Here is a 27,544-nt window from a genome sequence, read left to right on the forward strand (position 1 = left end):
CCCGACTTGAGTAGGCAGTAGGTGGCAATCACGAGCAATGTTAACAGCGAAGGTTGCAAATCCCTACATGTCACAATCGCGAGGAATTGAGAAGGGCAGACAGAAAGTCATGTGACTTTCTGGGACTATACTATTAGGGGTGTTATTGAAGTCATGCATAGAAGCACCGAATGGACAAAGTAGAAGCCTTGCTATAAAATATTGTACATCTGCCGCCGCCCTGCATTACTCATTTAACACCCCTAATAATAGCATAGTCCATGAAAGTCACATGACTGTCTCCCGGCTTCTGCATTCCTCGAGATTCTAACACGTAGTGATTTTATACCTTTGCTATTAACATTGCTTCGTCATTGCCACCTTCTGCCTTCTCAAGTCGGCTAAGTCCTTGTCAGTGTACTGCTAGTCCGGCGCACATACCAAACCCTCAATAACAATTTATATTGGGGGGGGGGGGGGGGGGGGGGAGGGATGACCACTAAAAATATAGTGAAAGGACAAATACAAACGCACTTGTACGTTCATACATGTACAAATGGAGTACAACAACAACCAAGGAAAAAATTTAACAGATTAGAAATCAGTCAGTCAATTTAGGATGAAAATCAGGGTGTTTAAACTCAAACCTAAAGAGATCCATAACCAACATACACTTATCTCCTGCAAGAGGGGTAGAAATCAGAATGGTCTCAAAATACATTAAATAAAGCAGCCTGTCAATTCTTCAATTTTATTATTGTTATTTTATGCTACCCTCTAAACAAGTTTGCCAAAACTAAAAACGGGACTTGTAAATACAAGATAAAAAGGATAACCAGTCACACACAAGTTAGGCAGCTGTTTAGCCATGCAATAATGATGGATTTCAATTAATAGTTGTTCAGACTGACCTCGTCCTCACTGTTCATCACTGAGATTTTTATGTTACTATCTGTTGCCCAAGAACTTTGGTTTTTCCAAACCAAGATGGAAGGAGGGTTATGTGCAACACCTGCATCAGCACTGTATATCTAAAAGAAACATGTGCATTAGAAATTTAGACATTCCTAAAACAAAACAATGATTTAGCGTTCTAAAATTACAAAATGCTGATTTATCACACACGGAAATGCCGTAGATGAGGGGGGGGGGGGGGGGAGACCACTCACCTTGACAGACTGGTTTGCTGTCAGCACATACTTGGGTGTGAATTTGTAAACCATATCTTTGTCTCCAATGTTCAACTTTAGTCTCCAGCTGCCTAGAGATTGGTCCTAGAAGGTAAAATTATGTAAATGTACATAGGAACATCTTGCAGCTTGACTGATCTATTAATTTCTACAGGGAAACAAAGATTGTTAAAATAAAATTTTCTATTAAAAATTGAAAGGGACATTTGAGATCCGAGGGCTCTCTCTCTCCTTATTCTAGTAGTCTCCAATATGACTGGAGTCACCGTTTCTTCTTACCTTAACGACACTGATTGCATAATGCCTTTTTAATCTACTCAATTAATTACTCTGAACTTGACCTATGTCAGCAATCTCCATACCGTTGAAAATAATGGTCCTTGTGACCATTCAGCAAGAGGAGCAGGATTTGTGGTATCAACTATCAGAGTGCTGGGGGTTTGAAAACAAATATGACAAATGAGTTCACAATAAATCTGTTCACCTTGTCAGAATGATTTTTCAGGTGAATAAATTTTCCCTCCAGGTCAATCTCCTCTATGGTGATGTTACCAGTCATTGTGGACTGCTGCGATATCTGGAATTTGCTGCTACTACTTCGTCCACTAGTAATGGTGCCAGAGCCCTCAAATCCACCAGAGCGGCTAGAACCACGCGTAAAGATCCTACTCCAGCTACCAGAGGTCTGGATATCGCCACCTTCTTCACTTTCTTCAGCTTCCATACGTTTCCTCTTGCTACTAGATTGATGGGTGGCAGAAGAGCTGCTGCTGGAGGTGACTCGTGACAGTGTAACATTAGAATGTGGGCTTGGAGACAATTTCAACCTTTAAAATTAAATATAGAAGTCAGTCTTCAAAAGTAGCTATAGCCTTTTCAAGAAAGCAAGCAACTGTGACTAGTTTATGAAATGCTCAGTACAGCAGACATTAAAGGCTGGTAGTCAAATAGTAAAGGAGCTAATAGGACATCTAAAAACTGTGTGTCATGAAGGTGGCCAGGGGATGTGTCAGTGATTTAATATACTAGATTAATTCTTTAATTCTCACTTAAAGCTATGAATTGCTCTACAGGTGTCTATAAAGGACAATAAGTGTCAGGAAGAAAGTTACCATGTGTATATCCAAGGCCTTTCACCTGTACAACTGGCTTCTTCAGGGATGCATATTTTTTTCTTTATTTGCTTTCTTTCACTACATAGGTCATCATTTGCCAGTTACTATTTGTTTACTGTGATACCTTATCTATAGGCATTCTATTGGATTATAAAATGTATACAAGCGTTCTGGCTAAAATGTGCTTAAATTTTGTCTATAATAAACGTATATACAATTGGTGATGCAAATAAGGGCCTTCCACATGCACAACGTTCTGTCTAGTATACTAGATTACTGACATATCCCGCCATGCCACCTCCACTACCTTTTGCACCTTGGCGTTTTCTTCTTTTTGTACAATTACTCTAGAACTAGAGGTCTCCTATTGCCTCTATATTGCTGCATTTCCTATCCCTCCATTCCCCACATAAGGGAGCGCAGAAAAGTTTTGTTATCTTCACAAACTATTTGTAATACAAAGATTTAAATGCTCTCTTCAATAATATTTAGTTGTCAGCAATAAGTGAAATGTCTGGGAGATTTGCCCAAACAGATACCCGAAATACATCGAGGGGATAATGTGTCAATTGTAACAGTCTGGTGTAGTGTATTACTGCTAAGGAGACTATCTATTCCACCAAACAGCTTTGAAATTTCTTTGCAGCTGAGACAGAACCATTACACCACAGGCTAGAAGGTGACCCAACATATCAGACTGTGCCCCACAATGTAAACTAGCACCAACAAACCTCACATACCAGATTCAATTACCCCCACATACATGCCAGTGTCCTCTATGCAGCTAGCTGGGCAGATCAGCAACTCAAAACTGGCATTAACCCAGTCACTACAGTCCCAGAAGTGCCAACTAGGCTTCCTGATCAATGTAGAGATCTCTGCATGTTTCTTGGCTTCATGACCTTGCTCCAGTCACCAGGCAACTGGAATTCATTTGGTCCGGAAGTCTTGACAGAGACCTCAGTGTTCTGGCCATTTATTAAAACAATATAATCCAATTTGTACATCTTTCAACTAATTCAGCAAATGAATCCGGTGACAGTTCGTGTTTGTGTTGTTCATCGTCTCTATTATAATTTCTGTTGTGTACATATTAAAGATATTCAACCAAGGTATAGTCTGTGCTGTTAAACACTACAAGCCTTGAACACACATAAAACATGGCAACCTATGGATACCTGTTCCATAGGTCAAACATTCTTGCTCTACATTGTTCTATATATTGACTCGCTGGGTATTTTGGAAAGTTATTACAGCCAACTTGACTGAAAAATACTCTACCTTTCCTCTTCTCCTTCCAGTAGCTTGCGGTATGCATTTATTTCCATATCCAGAGCAAGTTTCACATCTAGCAATTCCTGATATTCTGTCAACTGCATCTGTATATGGTCTCTCAATGCTGCCATTTCTTTCTCCTTATGGTCCAGCAGTTTGCGGTACTTGTTACGGTCACTAGATAATAACTCCTCCAACTCACAGACACGGGCCTCTGCTGCACTTAACTGAAACGGGTACATTGCAAAAGTCAAAATGGTATATTCAGTAGATAGTACAAAACAAAATCAATAAGAGTAAACTGGCACTTTAACAATTCCCAAGTAATGACTAAAAAAACTACCCAAAATTCTAAGACAGCAAAAGGAAAAACAAAACATGTATCCTCTTCTGATACTGTACCTGTTTCTGAAGACCAGTCAGCTGGTAACCGAGAGTCTCCATCCGCATACGCGCCTCCGTCAGCTCCTCACGGGCAGTTTCTGCAGCCTGGTCATTGTGATCAGAAGAGCTCTTGATGTTGTCCAACTGCAATGAGTAAACAGGGGTTTAAACACATGTAACTAAAAACCTCTACAAGACTGTTTACAGCAGCCAGGGAGAGCCATTAAATTAAAGTCCTTTACAGAAATCATCACATTGCACTTTAAAAGATAAGTCTTTAGATTCACTATGCATGGAAAGAAGTTATTGTGCCTTTTGTGGAGGCAGATGTTTTTTCACCAATGAAGTGGTCCCAATGTTTGTGCTACAATGGATGTAAAGTAGTGTACAATTAAAAAAAGAAAACAGAAAACCTCTTTTCAATACCTTTGCCTGGTAGTTCTGCTCCAGCTCATCTCTGTATATATCAACTTGCTCATCATGCTGTTTTCTGAGCTCTTCTAGGGCCTGTGCCAATTTAGACTCGTGGTCATACTTTTGGCCCTTATCCACTTCCACTAAACTACGTTCATGACGTCTTCTGGTCTCTTTGAATTCCTGCAAATAAAACATAAAAGATACAGTTCAATTTTTGAGGCAGAGATGGCTTATATACCTAGATAAGGCATTAAAGTCAAAGAAGATTGACAGGAAGCATGTAACAATGGTCACACCTCCTCATAAACATTCTTTCTGAACTCTAGATCCTCCCGCAGACTCTGGCAGCGATTCTCAGCGTCAACACGCATCAAAGTCTCCTTTTCCAGTTGCTTCTTTGCAACAGCATGAGCTTCTTCAGCCTGTTGAAACACAATATTTAGTCTGTTTATGTACACACAGCAATAACATTACATTTACCCAACACTGGAGAAGCGACCACTTTAAATGGGACTTTTTTTAAAATGATTTCTCTGCAGATTCAATGAAAGGTCAACCTAACTTCTAAAGGGAGTCCTTCTAGCTCAAAATCCAAACTATGGTAAACTGGTATAATAGATATGGTGTTTTGCTTATAATAGGATACCTAGAAGTCAAAAGAATTTAAAGTGAGAAGTGTGCAGTTTATTTGAGCAACAATTCTAATGAGCAATCTTCATGCTCAGTGACCACTAAAACTCGTTTATTATTTATTTTAAATGGTATGAAAATGTAACTCCTTGGCAGGGCCCTAACTCACAAGGTATTTTCTTGAGAGCATCTGTAATAAAAGTATACAACATTAATTATCCTTATAAACAATGAGTCAAATGTTTAGCAATATATTTGAGGATACAAAAAAAAGCAGCAAGTCCTGGTGAAAGCACCTTAAAAAAGTGAAAATTGGCCTGGTCATATGGGGCAAAACTCAAATGGAACCCCTTCAGAAATTTCTAATAACAGCGTTTGTCTTTTTAAAATACATAGATACAGATACATTTTGCCAAATTCAGATTAATGTTGAGACTTCAAATTAACAGTGCCCATCAAATGAATTCACTGATGCAGGGCATTAATGGCAGTCTTGTTCTTTAAATGGGTAAGAAACATATTTTTGGATGAAGAGCACCTGGTAAAATACATTTCCATATTAAACTGTTAAATTTATTTACAAAACATAAACGACAGTATATGACTGAACAGTGTGTAGTTCTTATGAGCATAGTAATGGTATGCCAACATATTGCCATATTACCTCATTGCAGCTCAGTTGCATTACAAAACAAGGATTTTACCTTTATTGCATTTCAGCCACATAACCATATTCACAACAAAAACACAGACTGCATCTCATATAGAAGTATTACAAAAGAATCACAAGTAATAGAAGAGCTATGGGGAGAGATGATCTGGGTATTAGTAAACAGAGGCTCTATCTCCTACAGCAAACCCTGCTGATCGCATCACCAGTTCAATTGACAAGTCACCAGTAACAGCCAAACCCCATGTTAAATGTCTAGCTGGTTGTCGCAGACAACTTGCTGTGCAACGATACCAAAGCAGCATATAAGCGCCAAGTGTTCTACCCAGGACCTATTTCCCGAGTGCGCCATCCGGCTGTTTTTATTTTCCACCAAGCTCTTTGGAGTCCGAAGGAGTTCTATTACAATAGGACTAACCATTATTTATCCTATTATAATAAGCACTGCAGCCAGCAGTGTGTGTTAGACCACTGACCACCATCCTGACCTGTCCAAGCAGTCAGTCCAAACAGGTGTGCCAATAACAGTCATCATTTTTTTTTATTATTAAAGTACTACAATGTCCCCACAAGACCTTCTTAGTCCCACCCAGCTGGCAAAATTTTCTGGGGAGAACACGATGAGAATTTGAGCCACCTACATTGTGTTATTACTCTGACGTCAGGGACAGCCAGCACAATGCTGGGACAACCATACACAACCGATATATTTCTTTTTTTGTAATGAGAGGATAGTGTTTCTAGTAGCCAAATGTTAGGTTAAGGTTAACCCCTATACCTGGGGGCGAAGTGCATCTGATTTTAACTGCATTTTAATGGTGTTTAAAGCATATAGGACAGTGTAGGACCTGTATATAATGAGGTGCCCTTGACACTGGGATGCAGGCTTAAATCTTTTGATAAAAATATGAGCCAATACCTTATGTTTTCATTTTGCTAGATACACACAGATATGCAGTGGAAATGATTAGCGCTGACAACTGTCTTTTTGTTTTGTATACACATATGGGCATTTATATTGCCACGCAGCTGGTACCACATACAATAAGGGATATACCGAGCGCAGGCTTGTTTTTCTAGGTTAAGGTTAAAGGACACATATTACATTAAAATATGCTCCAAAGGGCTAAAACTGAAGCAACAAAGCCAGTAAAAAAATTCTCTTAATATATCATGAACAGTTTGACAGACTCAACTGCCCTATAATACACACACATGTAGCGCTTCAATAATATTAGAAACATACCTTTGCAAGCCGAGCATTCAGATCAGCCAAGTCAGCTTCCAGATTTCGCTTCTGATCAAGGGCTGTATTCAGTTTTGCCTCACTACTAGAATACAAGGCCTCCAGTTCCTTATTGCGTTGTTGGGCAAGAAGCAGATCAGCATCTTTCTTTTTGAAGCTGGGAAAATAAAAATACATTAGCACAGCTGGATACGTACTTTCAAAAAAAAAAAAAAAAAAAAAAAAAAAAAAAAAAAAAAGAGAACCACTGGTTAATCAACTGAGAGGACACTTATGGAACTCTGCAGTTGGGACAGAAATAAAATCCTTCTGGGAACAAGGGCAATAATCATATCTATAGCTATTCAGGCATTAAACACTCCCAAGAAAGCAGCCAAATAAATTTAAAATTTATACCATGTCATGGATTACATCATTAGCGTATCAATTAATGTATTAAAGATGGAAACCCATAAAATATTGGTTTTGCTATTTTTAATGGTAAAAACTCAACACAAAACAAAAATAAATAAGTTGGAAATCTAAAAATAAAGTCTCAAATACATGTTAAACAGGGACAAACCTTGCACAACTAAACATGATTATGGCCTCTAGAACAAAAGTTTGAAGGGTTCTAAACCCCCCCACATTCTGCGGTATTTGGCAGGGTCCTAGCAATTACACATGTCCAGGACCTCTGCTCACTTTCAGCACTGCATGGCTTTCTCCTCAGCAGTGGAGATCAACACAGCACAGTGAAAATGTTGCCAGCCGGGTGGCATTAAGTAGTAGCCAGGTGGGAGCAGTTATAGTTCGTAATAATAAAACTAAAAAAAAAAATAAAAAAAAATGTTGGGAGATTGAGAACACTTATTTTTATGAAGACTCGAGGTTATTGCACACTTACTGGGTGGACACATTTTTATTTTTTATCTTGCAATTCATTTTTTCATGCCTGGCAGCCACTAGTTTGTCTTTACTGGTCAGACTGGTGGTCAGTGCTCACACAATGCTTATTATAGGACAAACCATTGTTTATCCTACTATATTAGGACTCTTTCGAATCCAAGAGCTGGGTAACAAACAAAAACAGCCGAGATGAGCACCTGGGAGATAGGTCCTGGGGAGAACATTGCAGCAGCTCTAATGCTTTATACAAGAGCCTGTGTGTCTGCTCGCCCCAGCTACAGTGTTTAAATACAACCAGTGTCGGGTCTCCTCTAACAGAGCAATGCTGCACCAAACTTGAACTGCAAAGATCCAAGCAGTATGTCACTGCTGGGACCTTATTAAAAACAAGGATAAAATAAAAAGATGGGGGCAGCTTTAACAAATTCAAATCTACTACATATTAGATACAACAGTTTGGAGTAGGGCACAATTCTTTAACACTGTCTCATGCAGTTATTGTTTAATAAGTTATGTACCACACCAGGGCAGTAACTAGGGCTGTGCTAGACAGGTGACCCCTCAGGGAGCAAGTCTGAGGGGGAGGGGGGGCATAGTTTATGAATATTTTAGGTACATTTGGTTCTCCTTCTTGCCCCAGGGGCTAAAATTTTAAGTTACAGCACTAGTTGAGACTATCCCAATGACCTTGCTTCACAGAAAGTGCGTTACACGTACAACATTTCAAAACATTTTTGGTGTAGCCTGGCAGTACATTAAACCATACACCCATGTACATTACACGGAAGTTGGCCAACATTTTAAACTACTGAAGCTGAGGTTTAAACTACTAAATGGCTGGGAAGCGAAGAGCCAATCCAGTCCTCTCCGCTGAATGCCAAAAGCTCAATAACAGGGGGCAGTTTCACAAAAGACTGCTTCCCTGATGTAGAGCCAAGTTCAAGAAATTAAGGTCATCCTCACAAACTTTGGGAGCCCTGGTACATCCTGAATATATTTTAGCTCTATTGCCCCCCACCTAACATTTCCTTGAACCCCCCCCCCCTTGTTTTCTGAGATAGCTGGACAGTATAGTCTTTCAATTTTATTGCCATTTATATCTACTTCTGTTATTTGTTCCTGTATTATGCATGTAGGTTTTGTATATTATACAGATTCTCCTTACAATTTTTTTTTTGAAAGTTCTATCGGGAAGGGGAGGGTGGGGGAATTCAAATACCCCCAAAGTGCCGCCTGCTAAAACTATTCGTTATTACGGTAGTATTACCCTGGCTTTCAGCTCGCAGCTCAGGCAGCCGTGACAGAAACAGCGAAAATGAACGATTCAATCTAGTATGAATTTCAGTGACTGGTGCTGTAAACCATCTATCCTTCAAGAAAGTCATTAAATCCACAGCTTGCAATATTATGAAAGTTACTGTTGGATGGTAAATACTTAACTCGTAGGTCATTTGCTTTTTTTGAAGTACATTTTTATCTTCTGTAATTGACTTTATGTTGCGTATTAAATTGTTCCTCCGGCCGCCGGAAAAACGAGCGCTTTAAAACTATTACCGTTAATACAGTAATCACTCGCTGAATTTCATCTCGCAGCTCCCTGAGCTGCGAGATGAAATTCAGCGAGTAAACTACCATATTAACGGTTTTTACGCGCAATATTACCGTATAAACGGTAATAGTTTTAACGCACTCGTTTTTCCAGCGGCCGGAGGAACAATTGAATACGCCCCTATGGATATTATAAACCAAGTGTGGTTTTCCACGCCATCAAGTTGGAGAGAGGACTAATATAGAATCTTAAGCAGTTATCCCAACCTACAGTTCTCAGACTTAAGGAGCCTTCGCTTTTAATCTTTCACAGCTGATGAACATTGTTTTCTGAAGACAGATGACTTGTTTTTCTAGATGCAGCAGGTGTAGACTTTTCTATGGCACTGGCCAACAGATTTGAAGAAATGTTTATCACTCATTTCAGAGTTTGAGTTTTGCCTTCGCTTCTTACCGAACGGGTAAGCGGCTGGTGGGCAGCTAAATGGTAAACATATTTGGAAGAAGTAATTAGAGGATCATTATGGAACTTTGAACTCTTGCAGGAGCTTTTATTACCAGCAACACGAAATCCAACTTCTGTGCTTTAAATTGCAAAGCACTATTTCGCATCAGCTGAATACAGAGTATAATAATAAACAACTGTTTTTGCTGCAATGATAAATGTGGGTATCTGCTCCTTAGCTCCAAGACCAAGCTTGTTCCTAAACCAGTTAACTGCGTTTACTCCAACCTGGTAAAGCTGGGTACACACTACAGAATTTTCCACCAACTTTTTATGCCGATCGATTTTACATCCGATCACTCGGTCCATGGTTTGTATAGACAAGTTTTTTATTTTATATACGATAAAGGGAAGAGCGGCCATCCAGTTAACGACTTTTTACAGCCATGTTGTCGTGAGCAATGATTTTTATTTCGTACACACCGAAGCACATTTGCAGGGCATGTAACCATATACCAAATACATTAGGATTAATGGGCAAAGCTTTCACTATAGTTAACACCCAAAACCGCATAAAGAGAGAAGGCAACACTGTCTCTTCATTCATTCCTATTTGTAAACCTACAATAGATACAGTAGAAGAAAAAGCAACTGCACTTTTTCTGCTTGCTGTGGCAAGAGGATTGTAGGTACAGAACCAAAGAGAAAGGAGAAAAAATAGATCTTGTTGGAGCAAAGATTGGTTCAACAGGACACACATTTTCTCATATCCCCTGCTACAGAAGATACGGGACAACAACACAGATGACTAAGAATTTTCTTCGTATGAATGCCATTTTTCAGGAACTGCTCCAACTAGTAACCCCTCTCATCCAGAGAGAGGACGCCCATTTAAGGAGATCCATACTGCCAGAGCAGACTGCTAAGATTTTTCACCTCAAGCTCTTGGTATGATAATGAAGGTTGGTAAAAAGCAATAGGAAAATTCGTGTGTTTATATAGAGGTTTATTACCATAAACTGTAAAAAAAAAAAAAAAAAAAAACACATTGAACTTGTAAAGTGCAATGCAATATTTATTTGTACCAGAGCAACAGTTTATAATTATTGCTAGTGCAAAATTTTGCTTGTGTCCATTCCAGATGTGTCCACAGCGTAATGTGGCGGTCCTTTCTGACACTACTGGTGTGGGAGTCATACACTGTTGAGACATTACGCTTTGTCCGCCCATGGTAGCATACTGCAACTGTGCTGTGTGAAACGTGTACGATTGTTTGTGTCTGCGATTAGATGGGGAAATAACTGTCGGACCACAAATCTTCAGTGGAAGCCCTACACATGAGGTCGCACAGCAGCAGCTCTATTTCATCTTGTATGCGCTTGCTACTACTTCTCATTTTCCTAGCTATTGTTGCGCCCAGTAAATCAAATGTGTCCTGTTCCTTTCTTTGTCAAAGTGTTAGCGCAATCAAGCATCTTTTCTGTTAGTGCATAACTTTCTTTCTTATATTTCCCTTATTCCACGTCTTTCACTTCTGAATGTGTTTTGCTAGTGTACAAGCTTCGGTCACATCCTAGCTATCAGCAGTAAGCTGGCTTTCACGTGCAAAGCTATTACTTGCCTCTTCCTGGCCTGCAGCATCCAAGAAGAGGCCTTCACCAATTTATGAAAGTTATACACAAAAGGTATAACAATGAACATGTGTAGACAAATAAATGCTTTGGTCACATACCTGTACCATTATAATAACCAAAATGGCACCCGTTTTCCAGAATATATGGAGGTTAAGCCCACTATTGTTGCGATTGTGCCAGAGGGACCACAACCCAAACTGATCTCGAGCAGTGTGCAAATTTATGCTGTTGTATTAAGACTTTTAATCAACTTTATTACAGACATGAAAGTTGAAGGGTAAACATTTTTATTTTCTCGTTTCCTAGGTATCCGAATAAAGTTCTGAGAGAGGAGGAGAAAAAAAACAAAAAAAACCACACCCATTCTAAAGCTCCAGGATTATTTTAAAGACATGAAAGGAAATATAACCAGAGAGAAAGAATATTTTTGTTGACATGTATATGCTGTTTGGAACTGTTCTGCCACAAACCAGTAGCACCTTTAACGTACAATACTATTTTTTTTTCACTTGTCATATTCTACAATAAAATGTTTTGTACTTTTTCCTGCAATAAAACTGTTGCAGTAACACTGGTTTATTCTGGGTATTTTACAAATATTAGATAAAGTCATATTAACCTTTAAGTTGAATAGTTTATAAAAGGTACAAGTTTAAAGGGTAAATATAAATAGGTTCCCAATATTGATGCAAATAACACACGTGCTTTAGACAAGTGTAATGGTTCGCAACTAGACAGGTGCAATACACATGTATACAAAACACAAGTCAATGATGTGCGGATAGATGATAATGAGGAGAGACATGAAAGCAAGGCGTCAGCTGCTACCACCAAGGATGATGCAGAGGTGATCCATTCATCAGAGTGCTCTGACAGAGGGGTACAGCACTACTCTTACACAAATTGAGACTGCAGAGAACATTGTGCTTCTGTTTGGATGACAAAGTATTTCAAAAGAAGAGTGCTCATCTGTGGCGAGCCAATGCCTTGTCCTTTAGTGTAACCGTAGTGGATGACAGGATTGCATGTTCGATGAATAGTATCTTGGTGTGTGGACAGGAACATGAGGCAAGGTGACAATTAAACAACCAGAAGTTGGACCCGATCACAAACAAATCATACTAAACAGGATTCATAGTATGTGCAGATGCCACACTTAGTCATAACACTGGCAACATCCTAAACCAGCTCTCTGCTATGACAGGTATGGTCAGTCCAATAGCAGCTAGTTTTGCTAAATTTGGAAAAAACAGGATATGATTGGCATATCTGGAAGTCTTACTTCTAGGTGGTTAATAACAGTCTGTTTTTACCATAGATATTCATCTTAAAAGCAGTAGCATTCAAATAATTTATGACGGTCTTGTCTTGACCATTCACCAGCAAGCTGTAGATTTTTTTAAAAAAAAATGAGTAGCAGGTGTGCATTCAAATTCCATAATGCAGTTTTGTACAATCTAAAATGTGATCCATTTCTGTTAAATTGAAATCTTGCCTTTTCCAAATTTTAGACAAATGAGACAACATCTGCAAGAATCATAAGTGAAGCTGTGAAATTGTATGTTCTCATATATTTGCTTGTGATGTCATTACATTCAGTGGCCTCTCTTTCCCATGCAGTAATGACACTCGCCAAGGATTCTCTTAAAGACTCTACAGCAAAGTCAGACAGCCACCTCGTGTCACTAGCCCTGTTACGTGTAATCCGCGTACTGTTCAGTATATTTTGGATTTCAGTTAAACCAGCCATTTTAAGTGGGGAATTTTGAGAAAAGACGGCCAGTTGTCTTAATCTATCAAGGTACCTCAGCAGCTTCTTGGGCAATAGGCAAGAGCCAGGCGGTGGTTTATACAATGACAGTTGACAATTTCTGCACCTGTTCCATCTAATAGTTTTGCTTCTCCTTTGTGCTTCCCAATCATGACAGCTGCTCCATCAGAGACTAGATCCAAGTTAGTATTTTTTTTAACCCTATATTGGTGATTTAATTACTTTGTTAGCTTTATATCCGCATGTAGTATCACTGATGGCAAATCTGAAACTATAACAGTAATCTCTTTAAGTTGACAAACGTATTTAATAAGCTGCTTCAAAACGGAGATGTCTGTCGTTTCATCACACAGAACATTGATGTAATCTGCTGAATGCAAATGTTTAAGCAATTCACATCTTATTGGTGAAGCTAAAATGTCAAGGAATTCTTGCATTATTCTTTCAGAAATGTAATTTGCATGCTGTCCAATAGGAAGATGCTTTAAGCATGTACAACCCATAGCCTTGCAGTGCTCAACCAAATTTCCATATACTGTAATATGTGGTAGTTTTGTCAACCAATACATTGTTTTTAAAGCTCACACAAAAGCATCTTTCTGCAAGTTACTCAAAATTGAACTTGATCATTCAATTTCCCCAAACCCTTTTTTTAAAAAAAAAAAACTAACGTTTTGAAATATATTTGAACACAAATCAGCGTGCAATTTACTTTGCTCATGGTCAATTAAACTTTCTTTTTGAAGTCTTTTGCACGGAACAGTCACCCCCTTGTTTGTGGTCGGTTTCTTTCTATATTTCGTACACGTATAAAACATCATTCCATTATCTTTTACCAACAACCCCTGAAAGGTTTTAAATTAGTTACTATTTACGCCAGATATGCGATGTTTAGAGAAACATCTTTCATACGAAATAGACAGATTCAGAACATGAACCAGCCACATCTGCAATGTCCATGTTGGAAATCTTTGGCTGTTGTGTTTGTACTTCATTTTTCTTAGAGAAATGTGGTTTTCGGATTTAATTTCTTAAAAAATAATTAAATCTGTTCAGCCAGTTGTTGCCCATAATATTTAAGAAGAGAGGGAAAGGAAGAAGAAGTATTGGAGGGGGAGAAGGGAGCCATGATTTCTCATTTACTTGATACCAGGGACTGGGGAGCCATGTAAACTATACCACGGGGTCCATGTCTCACAAAGTTTAGGGAATGAGTAATTAGAGTGCTGCAATATACTCCATGGATGAGATGTGCCATAACCAGTTTATTAATTCGGGTTTGGTAAGGGGAGGTTTATCCAGGCTCAGGCTATTAATAATTTGCAGGCTTGACCAATTTGAAGTGCCAAAAAGGGTCCGTTGACTTTCTTATGGAGGGAACAGGTTCGTTGAACAAATATATTGCAGAATCCCTGGGAAAGTGAAAAGCTGGGAGCTGATGGAAGGGTCAATGCAATGTCCCAAAGTGGCTGAATAATGGGACATTCCCACCAGATGTGCAAGTGAGTACCTTGATCCCCGAAGCCTCGCCAACACTCGTGATGTAGTTGGGGAAAAATGCAGTGGAGCTTGGTTGGGACCATATACCATCGTGTATACTTTATAAGCAGTTTCTCTAAAACTTGAATTAATAGATACCTTAGCTACTCGTTCTCAAATTGCAGACCATCCCTCGTCATCAAATACTCGCCCTAGGTCTCTCTCCCATGCCTCCTCGCCTGGGGCAAGGGGAGGTAAAATCTGATAAGGACGCAATAGAACATTGACGTTTCCTCTGCACTCTACTGTGTAAATACAGTTGCATTTAAAGTGCAAAATTTTTTAGTATGTTTGAGTAAATAAAACTACGAATTTGTAGATATGAGAAATGAGAAGTGTAAAGATGGTGTGTGGGGGGGGGGGGGGGGGGGGGCATGGCCATTCCAATTTGAAGAGCTTATTCACAGAATACTATATCAGTAGAATGAAATTGGATCATGGACATTCATATGCACAGGCAGGGCTTTAACTCCCAGACAACCATGGAAGGTAATGCAACAGGACCTCCAGGGTCAAGGCATTCGATAGCCACCCATTTTTTTTATTTTTTAAATTATTTTTAAGTCTGGTCTAGTATGAAGAAAAAACCCCAAAAAAAACACACATGGTGGAACTGGGTAGCATAGAAGTAAATAGAAAGAAGAGGTTAGACCAAAGTCCTCTTTTGTCAGGTGACAAGTTTGAGTCTGGGCCTCTTGCCTTCCCATATAAAATTTACTACATGCTGTCTGTAGAGCTGCCAGAGCCAAGGGAGGGACAAATACAAATTGGTCCAAAACAAATAAAGCAGCCATGGCAGAATGTTCCATCTTTACTGCATTTATCCGCCCAGTGTAAAAAATACATAGGGACTGCCATTTGTTTAGGTCTCGACCAATATGGTCGATCATGGGAGAATAAATAAAATCGATACAGGTCAGAGAAATTTCTTATTATCGCCACATCCAAGTATTGTATTACCTGGGGGCACCATTAAACTTTGAATAAGTCCTCCAGATAAACTGTATTTGGTTGAAACAAAGAACACCATGGCCTCGGCATCATTGATCTTATATCCATAGTAAGTTATTTCAGAGAGGTTGGGGGAAGAGATATCAAGGCGTTGGACAGAGTCAAAAGCACATGATCTGCAAACAGTGTTATTTTTACACTGAGTAGATCCTAGTTGGATACCCGAAATGTTTAATGTTGTTCCTAATTGCTGCTGCCAACAATTCAATACACAGTACAAACAGCAGTGGTGATAGAGGGCAGCCTTGGCAAGTGCTGTTGTGAAGGTAGAGAGGATTAGAGACCTGGCCAGTCGTCACAACCCTGGAGGTGGGGTTAGTGTACAGCACTTTAATAGCTGTAAGGAACTTACTCAAAAAACCAAAAGCAAGCATGAAGGACCATGAGACCCTATCAAATGCCTACTTGGCATCCAGTGCCAAAAGCACCAACAGGGTTTTTTGGGTATTGATCCGGTGTACACTGTTGATAACCCTACAGGTATTGTCAGACGCTTGTCTGTTTGGGATAAATCGCACCTGATCATGATCAATTAAACTGGGCAGGACCCTATTGACAAGGATTATTTGCATATATCTTGAGATATTCAATAGTGAAATTGGTCTGTAATTAGAGCACAACGTGTGGTCCTTGTCAGGTTCGGGGATAACAATGATTCTTGAGGAAGTAGTATCTGGGTAGAAAATGTTGCCATTGAGTATGCATTTGAAGAGCTGTACCAAGCTTAGGAAAAAGGATGGGAACAAAGGTTTTATAGTAGGTCCTTGTATAACCATCAGTGCTTTAGAGGGCTTTTGGGAGCAGAGGGTAAATTTTCCCTCTTCTTTCAAGAGGTCATCACAACACAGAGGCCTCAGTCTGGCCGAGTTGAGGGAGATTACACAAGGTTAGCTAGGCCTTGGTATCGGCTTCATGCACATCAGCATATCCAGAGGGGGGCAAATTATATAACTTGTTGCAAAAGTTATAAAATGTTTTGATAATATCTGAGGTCATAAATCAGAGTCCCTTTAGAGCGAGTCCCTGGGTGGGATGGCCCTTTTGGATTTCAGAAAGTTAGACAACAATGTGTCAGATTTGTTACTCTTTTCATAAAACCTTTGTTCTAACCAACAGAGGGCTCCTGCTGTCTTTTCTACCTATAGATTATGTTTCTTCATCCATATTTAATGATTTCTCCTCAATACTGCTTTGTGTGCCTCCCAAACCTTGGCATATTGAGCTTCAGGTGAGGAATTACATTCAAAATAATCCTTTTTTGTTTGTGACCAGTTCTTTGAACTGGGGGTTCTTGAGCAATGTTTTATCAATACGCCATAAAGATCTACCTGTAGGGGATTCATTTAGATCTAAAAGCAATTCAATGGTCAAGTGGTCCAACCAGTGATTGGCAGTAACAGAAGCAGAGATGAGGGAATGAGGTTAGCACAGCAAACGAACATGTCAATCCTAGAATAGGAATCATGGTGATGGGAGTAAATTAAACAGCAAAAAAAAAAAAAAAAAAAAAAAAAAAAATAGTCTGGCCAAGGGATACAATACTCACCAAGAGTAAAAACAGACCTGCCTTGGCCACATGCCTGTCAAGTAATTTAGAGCCCCCCTGACCGATCAACGTGTGTGAGAGGATGGTGTTGAACTCAACCCCCACTATAACCTTGCCAGAGTGGTTAATGGAGAGAGTGTGTAAGAAAACCAAGGGGCCTGTGTCGGGCACGTAAATGTTTGCTATTGTGACGAGGACCGATTTTGCCTACAAGAATAAGGGAGCGTCTCTCAGAAGCCTAGGACCTTTGAAATCACTTGTGACCGTATTGCGCACCATCATGGCAACATAACTGTTTAAAAGTAGGGTTAGCATAGTAGACCGAGGAGAAGCCTCTAGAGCAGGGGTCCTCAAACTTTTTAAACAGGGGGCCAGTTCACTGTCCCTCAGACCGTTGGAGGGCCGGACTATTCAATTAATAGCCCAAAACCACCCCAGCATTAAATGAAAGGTCTTGTCACCTCACCTTAAATTAATAGAGCCCACTATTAAACAGTTTCACCATCAACCAACAAATAAATTAATAGCACCGACCATTAAATAATTAGCTCCGACCCACAGTCCATCTTTAAATTAATAGCCTACCTCCCACCCAAATTACAGTAGAGACCCCCCCAGCAATAAATTCATAGCATTTATGTTAAATATACCTATTTCCTGCAACCATCACTGCCATTAAATAATTCATATTTACATTCACCCCAAAAAATCCCCACATTCAAATTATACCATACCCCCATACCACCCAAGGATTAAGTTAAAGGTCCCATCACCCCATCCTAAATTAACATCCCCACTAATTAAATTGCCCCACCATCACCCATAAAAATAAAACACTTACTAAATAATTAGCCCCAACCTACACTCCATCATTAAAATAATTGTCTACCTCACACCCACATTATATTAAGACCCCCCCAACTCACTTCCCTCACACATTATAGTAAAATAGCAGCCCCCCTTGCTGTCACATAGTATAATAGTATATAAGCCCCTTCTCTCACATAGTATAATAGTAGAGAAGCCCCCCCATAGTATAAGAGCACCCCACATAGTAAAATAGCATTGCAGCCCCCCACATAGTAAAATAATAGTGTAACAGCCACTGCCCCCCCCCCCCCCTCCTCACACTTACCTTGTTGGAGTCATGCTCTATTGAAGTCTTCTCTGCTGCATCGCCGCGCACACATGGGACAGCACCTGTCACGTGGTGCTTGTTCCATGTGGCATTCTGCTTGAACAGGACTGGAGGAGGCCAAGTATGGGAGGAGGGGAGCCCTCTGATTCTTATTTTCACAAGTTTTTTTTTTTTTACTCCTCGCCGTGGCGCCGGCCTCGACCTTGGCTGACTATCTATGGAACGGATCAGTCAGGGACTGATCAAAGTCTTAGTTAAATGATAAAAAGAATATTATGATCTCGATTGCAGAGGGATTTCCTAAACATCTAGCTGACAACAGGATGTCAGGCTGAGTTTCCCTCCCCTCCCCTTTTTTTTCTTCCCACCCTCAATTCATTTGATGTTTAACATTATAACAATGTTCTTGTTAGTTAACTTTTATTAAAAAGTTTGTTTATTTGTTTTGCAATCTAACCTGTATGCTGTTGAAACTACAAAATTGTCAATAAAATATACTTTAAAAAAAAAATAAAAAAAAAAATTAGTGAATAGGCATGTAATGATCTTGGAAGCCAATGCGATACCAGTGACAGGTACTAAATGAGAGCCAAGAGTACCAGCGGACAAATAAGGAGCAGTTTAGCTGGCATGGACGTAGATCAGGCAGGTTATATGCCAATTTTATTCACGATGGGAGCAATAATAAAACTACACCAGTCCATTTTGGCTGCTAGGGGACACACCGCCAAACAAAAAAAAAAGAAAAAGAAAAAGAAAAAAAAAAAAAAGGAACAGCAGCCAGATACTGCACAAATTCTGTCTGGATACCAATAATTTTTCTACATGCCAAGAGAATACACAAAGTGCTGGCTATACATGAGCTTTTATACAGGTGCCCCCCCCCCCCCACCCCCTCTTCCCTTAAGTTTGACACCCCTGTGACACAAGATTGACACTCGACCTGCAATTGACACCCACCCCCAGGTTTGCTATATTCCCATGCAGGTGGCCTCTCAACATGGTACCAGAGTTGTTTATCCCCTACTGAAACCAGTGAGCTGCCAATTCAGGCTAAAAGAGTGATCTGGGGGTTACTATCACTGCAGATGTTTGGGGGGGAAATTGCAGAACATTTATAAAGTGTCTAGGTGTATTAATCACTCAGAAATGTTGACTAAGGTTGTACATAGGCCTTATCTCACCCCATACAAGTTACATAATCTGCCAGAGTCTAAATATTGCTGGGACTACGGTGAGACTGGCCCCTTCATTCACATTATCTAGACATGTCCAGGGCTCTGACCATTGTGGGAAGTGATGCTCCATCTGTTCTCTAAGGTCACTAAATAGAGTATCCTTCCATATCCCACCATGGTACACTTACACCACTACCCCCCACCCCCAATCACATTCTCATCACCACTAGGGTGCAAATAGCCCAGCATTTTGAATCTCCTTTACTCCCACCCCTCCTCTAAAATTGTTGGCAAAATCCAAGGTAGTTAAGTGTTAGAAACTGTTGAGTTTAAAGATTCCTCTTTTGATATACTGCATGTCTCTAAATTTGTCTCCTTTCAATCCCCCCCTCCCATATCCATTTCTGTGTGGGGGTTTTGTTTTTTGATCTCCAAGCAATGATTGCAGATTTTTGCATTACTGAATGCATTTTATACAAAAAAATAAATTCAAAATGCAATAGCACTTCTAAAACCATCCTGTCAGTTAGTGAACAATACAAACAATCACAGAGTGTATAAAATACAGGTCATAGGACACTTACTTTTTAGTTGTCTCATCAAGGTCTGAACGATACTTTCCCAACTCTATCTGCAGCCTGGCTTTGTCTCTAGCAGTTTCATCTAGAACATTACGAGCATCAGCAAGCTCAGTCTCATACAGAGCCTTGACCCCACTAACCTGAAAAAAAATAAATGTTTATTATCAAGGGGGTGACACTTAAAGTTTTGCAAGTAGATGAGCAGGGCAGCTTTAACTTAACACAGATATACAATATTATGCAGAACAAGGGTATGTAGCATTAACATAAAGCATTACACATGACAAACAAAAAACAAAACAAACAGTACACAGGGCAGATCAGTCAGTGCATAAGACACCAGCAATACACTGAGCTAAGTGGTGCAAGCGGTACTTTCTGGACTCAAGCGTTTGAAACCCTTAATTTAGATTTAAAAAAAAAACAAAAACTATAGTTTACCTATTGTCAAATACAGACATGCTCACCAAGGGCCTGATGTACAGTTGGGGTTCAGTTTACACTAAAACTGTTAGTATGCCCACATTTGGTACTTTTCCCCCCCCAGAATTTACATGTGCTTGAGTAGCGCTCAACACATCTTAAATGCTGAATTGTAATGCCAGCATTCCATAGCCTTATGAGGGAGCATTTCTTTTTACCAATATATTTTAACAGGAAACACACCCAATAATAAAGCAACACTCTGCTTAACTTTGGTTCAGAGGGGTAGGAAAGTTTCTATCCACTCTGCTCCCATTCGATTTTGACAGTTGCTGGAGTCTAAAGTGGGGTGCAGTTGTAGGTAGGCACTTCAAACAAGCAAACACGTTGATGTTCAGGGGTTCTACTTTATTAAGAAACCTAATATTTGTCAGCTATGTAGACACAAACTTCGACATGTGTATCTAGCAAGGTGGTGCAAGTCTACATTAAGCCACAATAAGGTTAGAAAACTGACTGTACAAATATAAAGCGAGGGGAAAAAAAATAAAAAGAAATTACTTTAATAGCAATGAAAATCTTTATATAGTTTGGTTGGTGACACATTAAGATACTAGAACAGTGATATTTCAAACAAGCTTCATTCCCACACAACTGAATCTTGTAAAAGATACTTATTTCCCAATAAATGAGCAGACAACCTATTCACCCAAATCTGGTCTATTTTTAGGATTAGGAGCTACTACCCTCAACACTGCCAAGTAACACCAATGCAAGCTGTGGCCCACACAATAGAGATTTAAAGATGTTAAACAAAATTAAAAAATCAAAGGTTGCCTAATCACATTAGAGTAGCAGTTAGTCCATTAGGGAAACAGACAAAAGAATGTAGACTAGCATTTCACTGTAAAAAAGTAGTGACAACATTTAAGTACTTAACTAATGTCATTGAAGGCTATGAACATTACAGAGTTGATATGGAAGTAAAGTATAAAGATACCAAACAAATTAACAGACTCATGGGACATTTAAATGTTAGAATGAAGTGTGCTGGACAAGTATCACAATCATAGCTGCCCATTTGATTTATATTTGACCTCTGACCACTGTGTTTGTATATGTGTGGATTGGGGGGGGGGGGGGGGGGGTTTACTTGCCCAGGGAACCCACCCTGTAGGTAAAGCAGAGAGCCAAAACTGGTTGCCAATTAGAAGCATTGTATTAGAGGTCTGGATGACTATAGTGTGGTCCCTGTCATAAACAGAGAAATTACAGTTGTAAGGGATTTACAAACAAGATAATTGTGGTGAGTAAGGCTTAATCATAACACCAGTGTAAATAGGTTATATCAAATGAATTCATTGATGACTTGTGTTACTAATGTGTAAAATGTGAAGTCAGAAGGTCTGATATGAGTTTACAGGGTGACCCTGCCCACCTCTTATAATAGCACAATTCATGGAAAGCTGAGCAGCTTCTAAGGTCCCTGGTGTGAGTTACATCCTGACATAGGAGAGTTTTGACACCAAGAAATAAGGAGCTGTTCACCGCTTGTGGGCTTTACACAAGGATGAGGACTACAAGATTCAGCTTCCAAAATTGCAGCTTAAAATCAATAAAAGTAGTGATCAACAACATTCCTCAATAGCTTAATAGTGTAAGTGATCACAAAAGTCCCAAACCTTAACATGTGGCATAAGGCCATAACATGAGGACACCTAATTTAGTGTAATTGTATGCCATGGTTGTAATGTTGCAAGAAATTACTGTATATAAAAAGAATGTAAATTAGTTTGATTTTCCAGCCTAGTTAAAAAAAAAAACAACAACTTTATTTTACCATAAGTGCCCCAATGGATAGTGTTAACTGCACAATATCATAAAAGTTAAGACATCAAAGAGAAGAGCAAAGACCTCAATCCTGAAATATAGATGCAACTTTTCATACAAGAGAATCTAGTAACAAGCGAAGGCAAGAAACCTGTGAAAGTCATTCATTTATCCTAGTTCCACATCTCAGGAATGGTGACTGTATTCTGCAATATCACAGCACAACCCTGTTGTCAGTGACGAAACAATATAGAACTAAGGAAAGTTTGTTGTGCAAATATTATAATATATCTAAAAATAACTAAACACTTTAAACATATTTCCTCATTGTCCGCTGCACTGTCTTTAACAAGAACCTATGGTGCCAAATGTCCAAATCTCTGCAGAAGCCATGTTATTGCCGCTAGTGCTCAAATGCAATTTAAGATATGCATTAAAAAGTCTTCCAGATCTGTTGGCAATACTCTCACTTCCAGTCTGTGGCTCCAGGAGGTAAATATATCAAGCATTGTTTTCTGCAAGTAGTCCGAAATCTGCAATTTTGCAGTAAAAATTTAAAGCTGCAATGGCTTTTAAAGGCAAACCTTTAAAGCGGCAAAGGCTTTTAAGCCTTTGCAGCTTTAAATTTCCAAAAACCAGCTCTTCCTGTAAAGTGTAACTTTTCACAGGTACTTCACTTGCAGTCCTATTGCAATGTGGATTCCTGGTCACTTTGAATCCCATGTGCAAACTGGAAAGCTTGGACATGCGCATAGCGTAACCTCCCAAAATGCATGATATGAAGTAGATTCATGTGATGTAGGGATCACATGACCCCTACACACATGCACAGCTCTGCTTTTCAGAGCAGAAGACAGCAATGAAACTTTTCAATTATATTAATGTACTCCAGCTTCAGTTGGCATACATCAAACATGGGAAAAAGTTATTTTCTTTTATTGACAAGTAGCATTACTGAGCAGTCCCCATACACTGTTATGGGGGCTGCTAGGTAAAACAAAGATGCAAAGCAGCAGATATCTGCTATGCAGAGCCGGGGCTTAAAATTCTAGCGTCTGGGGCAAGAAAATCAAATGCTGCCTCCCTGGCCCTCAAATTTAACCAAATGAACCCAAAATATTCCTAAACTGCACCCCCCCCTCCAGCGTTGCACCCTGGGCAGTCACCCCTATCGCACAGCCCTAGTAACAGCCCTGCTGCTGTGATGCAATGATGGTAAATTACATTTTTTTTGCAGTTATTGATTTAATGGGGGATATTGTTTAATAGGCTTTTTTCCCCCCCTCTTTACATTTATGAACACTTGAAAACTGGCACTATTGTCACACACAGACCTCCCTTCACAGCATGTGTCTCCACACCGAACTCTGTTGGGGGGATTCGAGCGTCACTTGAAGCACGTGGACTCACTCCTATTTCGGGGTGGGGGTGGGAGAGTTGCTTACTTATCCACGTGCTCAAAATTAACTGTTTGTTCCCTAAAATGACAGGTGGGCGGGGTTATGTTGCAAGTGGCGTCTGTATAATTAAAAACTTACTAGTGATCGTTTGTTCCAGTGCACTTTTAAAGACCCTCCTGAAGTAACTGACTAATCCGCACGGTAACATAAAATTATTTTCCATTTTAAAAATGGATTTTGAGTGTAATTTTTCACTCCGTACATAGATAGATATTTTCAGCGGTTATAGAGTGCGCATATATAACGACAAGTGCATGTTATACCCCACCCACAACTCCATGTACAGACATTAAAGAGTTACACGTCCTAATCACTCCCGAATCAGACTGGTAACAAACCACAACGTGGTGACACTGCTGCTAGACAAATCTGTGCAATAGACTTAAGAAAGTACTACACGGTTCAGTAAGAATAAAGCTCTTTGGAACGTTGGCATCTAGACATTCTAAGTTACAGAACACCTAGTGAGCGCCGTACACCATACTATATACACGGGCCGTTACTGGGGACATTGGTACATAACTTATGGGCGACCATAGAAAGCAGGAAAAAAAAACACACGCAGTTTAGATAACCGCTGTTGGGAGTACAAAGATAATACCCATTATGCTAAATGGAAGAACGGTCGCTATCCATAACCCTTTTGCAAAAGCAGACATACATACATCAGCAAGGTGCGTTATTTAGTTACCTTCTAGATGCGATACCGAGACCCCGGCTTCTTCTGACCCTCCCCGTAGTAATGAGCGAGCGGCCATGTGCCCCTATAGCAGAGGCACACCCCATATACTACCCCAACATTCATTACATTGAATTTTGACAGGACAATAGAGCCTCCTCTACTGGCAGGTCCCGTCTGTTCTTACACCACCACCTATACATACATTACTTGTAGGACTTGTAATATACTACTGTGTCCTCCCGATGCCCCCACACTTACCTCCCGGGTGGTGACCTCCTCCTTCTCGGAGATCTCAACCATCAGCTTGTCATTCTCCAACTCCAGGGATCGCACCCGGTCTATGTAGACTGCCAGGCGGTCATTGAGGTGCCGCAGATCTTCCTTTTCCTGCAAGCGTGTAATGCGAGTTGGAGAGAGCGGCGTGGACGACCCCCGTGCCCGGGACTGCAATGCCTGAGGCACAGAACGGCTGGGAGTGGAGGCAGCCATGCTCCTACGATGTCTTCCCGCTTAAGAGCCGGTGGTTAATAAAGAACCGCCGCTTAGCTCTTTTATACGGTCAATTTTTCATTCAATGGCGGGAGAGATTGGTGCCAACCAACCACAGCAGCAGATATATGTGACGTCATCGATAGTACAAACCCGGCGCGACCATGTCTTGTTGCTTGTCTTGTAATGGAGTGTGCCCTGTTTCAAGATGGCGATGTCACTTGTTAGCTAGTTTACAACAGGAATCATGTGTCAGCAAGGGAATAGTAATCCCGTCATTTGGTATGCAGCCATTTTACTCCTCACCACTGTCATCTAGTGTCACTAATAACATGCTGTCACCTCATCCTAACTTCCCAGGCTCCCAGTTACTGTCAGTCCTTCCTTTGTTTTCATGCGACCCTCACCAATGTAATTAGTTTTTCACTAGTTACGTCTTAAGTATGTGTTTGTTATTGACCATAGATTATTATTCTGTATGTTTTATACGTCTAATAGATCACATTTTATCCCGATCAGAGGCTGGCAAGTGGCGGGAATATATTCCTTGGACGTGCCGCGAAGAGCAGTGTCCTTGCAAATGGTATCAAATGTTAGCAACAATGTTTTATAACATTCCTATCTCAGTACCTCAAATACAATTAACTGCCTAAAGAAGAGACTGTTCTACAAGCATCTCAGGTGACAAATGTCAGTCTGCTACGGTATGGTTGCCAATGATAATTACATTACACCACGATGTAATCGGTGTTGTGAAGTCTTTTACTGGTGAAGAATGTACAGCTATATGGTTAAAGCTTTATGACCGGCAAGTTTATCCCTCTTTATGATTGGTGCAGTTTTCAGTGTTCACGGTGGTGGTACAGGTAATACCATATTAATAAATGGGCTTTGGTTTTATTTTTTTTGTCTTTCACAAACAGGATGATTAAATAACCATATATACTGCCATATCTGTACTTCTTTCAAAATAATTCCGAGCTGATTTTATGGCCACTCACTACCTTTGCCAGAGCTTTGAGGCACCAGATCATCAGAAACATATACTCCAAGGAATTTCATTTGATGTATAGTTTAACCATTGAAACACCATCTTGCAGGTATTCCTTTGTATTAGTAAGCAAAAAATAAAACATATTTTTTTTTTGAAGTGCTCCATTTTACCTATATATTTTTTTATGCAAAACATGGTCTATTGGAGAAACACAGCCCAACATTTATTTAGCTACTTTTTCTGTGTACATGGTAACACGTGTGTGATTTACCTATTATCTGAGCATGTCAGTGTGCCCCAAAACAAACACATGTACATTTAACAACACTTTCTAGTATCCCATGTCAATCATCCAGGTTGTTCTGACATTTGTGAGAAAAAAAAATATTGTTGTATTACTCAGAACGTACAAACATCCCTTTTATCATTATATTGTAAAATCCAGCAGTTCTTGGCTGAGGAGACCAGATAAATGACTACTCTGTTTTATTTTAATTTGAGTTTGTAAGCATGGTTTAGAAATAGGAAAATGAGGTCCCAGAAAATATTTTGCACTGGTGCACAAGATAGTCACCCAAGAGACCGTCTTATGCACCAAAAAGCTTAAGTGTAGTCAATGCTGCTCTCACATAAGTTGTACATTTTAACACAAATATTGTTGATGTGTGGCTGTGCAGCCTATGGAAGTATGTGGCCAACTTTCATATTAGGAGCTTATACTCTGCTCTTTTCTTTTTCTTGCACCTCACTGCTGCTCGTGCAGTGGGAAGGGAACAGAGAAGAGGATGCTGGGTCCCAGGCAGGTCTGAAGTCATATTTTATAGATGTACCTGCTTAATCCATCTTGGACTCCATTTGGACCTACCATTTATGTCTTATCTCAACATGACATCCAGGCTGTGCCATATGTGTGAACTGAACTGTCAATAACAGCAATGTGGACAGGACCACAAGTCAAGGTAAACACAATTTGCTCCCATTGCATTGTACACTGCTCTGTTTTGGTGTATTTGTTTTGGTGTATTGTGGGATTTTTTTAACCTTTGCACACAGCATCCGTCACAAAATATATATTTTCAGTGCAAATGTTACTTTATTTTTGCACCATAGTTAAAGTGTAACTTTACACAGGATAATATTTTTATATGTGGAAGAGTAAGGTGGACTGTACAATCTTGTCTTTTCTTGCATGCCACAACAGCACTGTTAATACCTTAAGGTTGCCCACTGCATGTTGCCATGTATCTGAAAATCCATCCCGCATTCCAAGTCATTGAGTTGGAGCATTACAATAACTGTCCTGTTAAATGGCAATGCATGCTACAACATCCTTTAAAAGGTTAACTAGTTAATGATTTTTAAATCAGTTTAAACGTTTTTGGTTTTTTTTCATATAGAGGTGTTTTTGACACTATAATCTTCCTGCATAACATACACTGCGCTGCTGAGGGAGTCTACTCCTTCCATTAACTAACTTGCAG

The 27,544-nt window shown here is 39.7% G+C and overlaps 1 protein-coding gene and 1 long non-coding RNA gene across 10 annotated transcripts in view; one reads left to right on the plus strand and one right to left on the minus strand.

Moving 5' to 3' along the window:
• LMNB2 (lamin B2) overlaps window positions 1-25,169 on the minus strand; it is a 29,210-nt gene extending 4,041 nt beyond the window's left edge. The window contains exons 1-10 of one of the 2 annotated variants that reach the window (XM_075204646.1): window positions 24,839-25,169; window positions 20,189-20,325; window positions 6,907-7,063; window positions 4,657-4,782; window positions 4,370-4,540; window positions 3,962-4,087; window positions 3,566-3,786; window positions 1,654-1,996; window positions 1,149-1,253; window positions 891-1,010 (exon numbers count right to left, since the gene is read on the minus strand). In XM_075204646.1, the coding sequence (XP_075060747.1) occupies window positions 891-1,010; window positions 1,149-1,253; window positions 1,654-1,996; window positions 3,566-3,786; window positions 3,962-4,087; window positions 4,370-4,540; window positions 4,657-4,782; window positions 6,907-7,063; window positions 20,189-20,325; window positions 24,839-25,069 (1,737 nt within the window). In that variant the 5' untranslated portion in view covers window positions 25,070-25,169. The remainder of the gene's footprint in view (window positions 1-890; window positions 1,011-1,148; window positions 1,254-1,653; window positions 1,997-3,565; window positions 3,787-3,961; window positions 4,088-4,369; window positions 4,541-4,656; window positions 4,783-6,906; window positions 7,064-20,188; window positions 20,326-24,838) is intronic. The other variant, XM_075204645.1, reaches the window with a different exon arrangement.
• Window positions 24,909-27,544, plus strand: part of LOC142146432 (uncharacterized) — a 29,284-nt gene continuing 26,648 nt past the window's right edge. Inside the window, exons 1-3 of one of the 8 annotated variants that reach the window (XR_012689970.1) lie at window positions 24,909-25,773; window positions 25,993-26,169; window positions 26,827-27,022. This is a non-coding gene — a long non-coding RNA (uncharacterized LOC142146432). Of the gene's footprint in view, window positions 25,936-25,992; window positions 27,023-27,544 lie in introns of all 8 variants that reach the window. The other 7 variants (XR_012689974.1, XR_012689977.1, XR_012689967.1 and 4 more) reach the window with 7 other exon arrangements.

The sequence above is a fragment of the Mixophyes fleayi genome, chromosome 1 (genome assembly GCF_038048845.1).
Source record: "Mixophyes fleayi isolate aMixFle1 chromosome 1, aMixFle1.hap1, whole genome shotgun sequence".
Lineage (NCBI taxonomy): Eukaryota > Metazoa > Chordata > Amphibia > Anura > Limnodynastidae > Mixophyes > Mixophyes fleayi.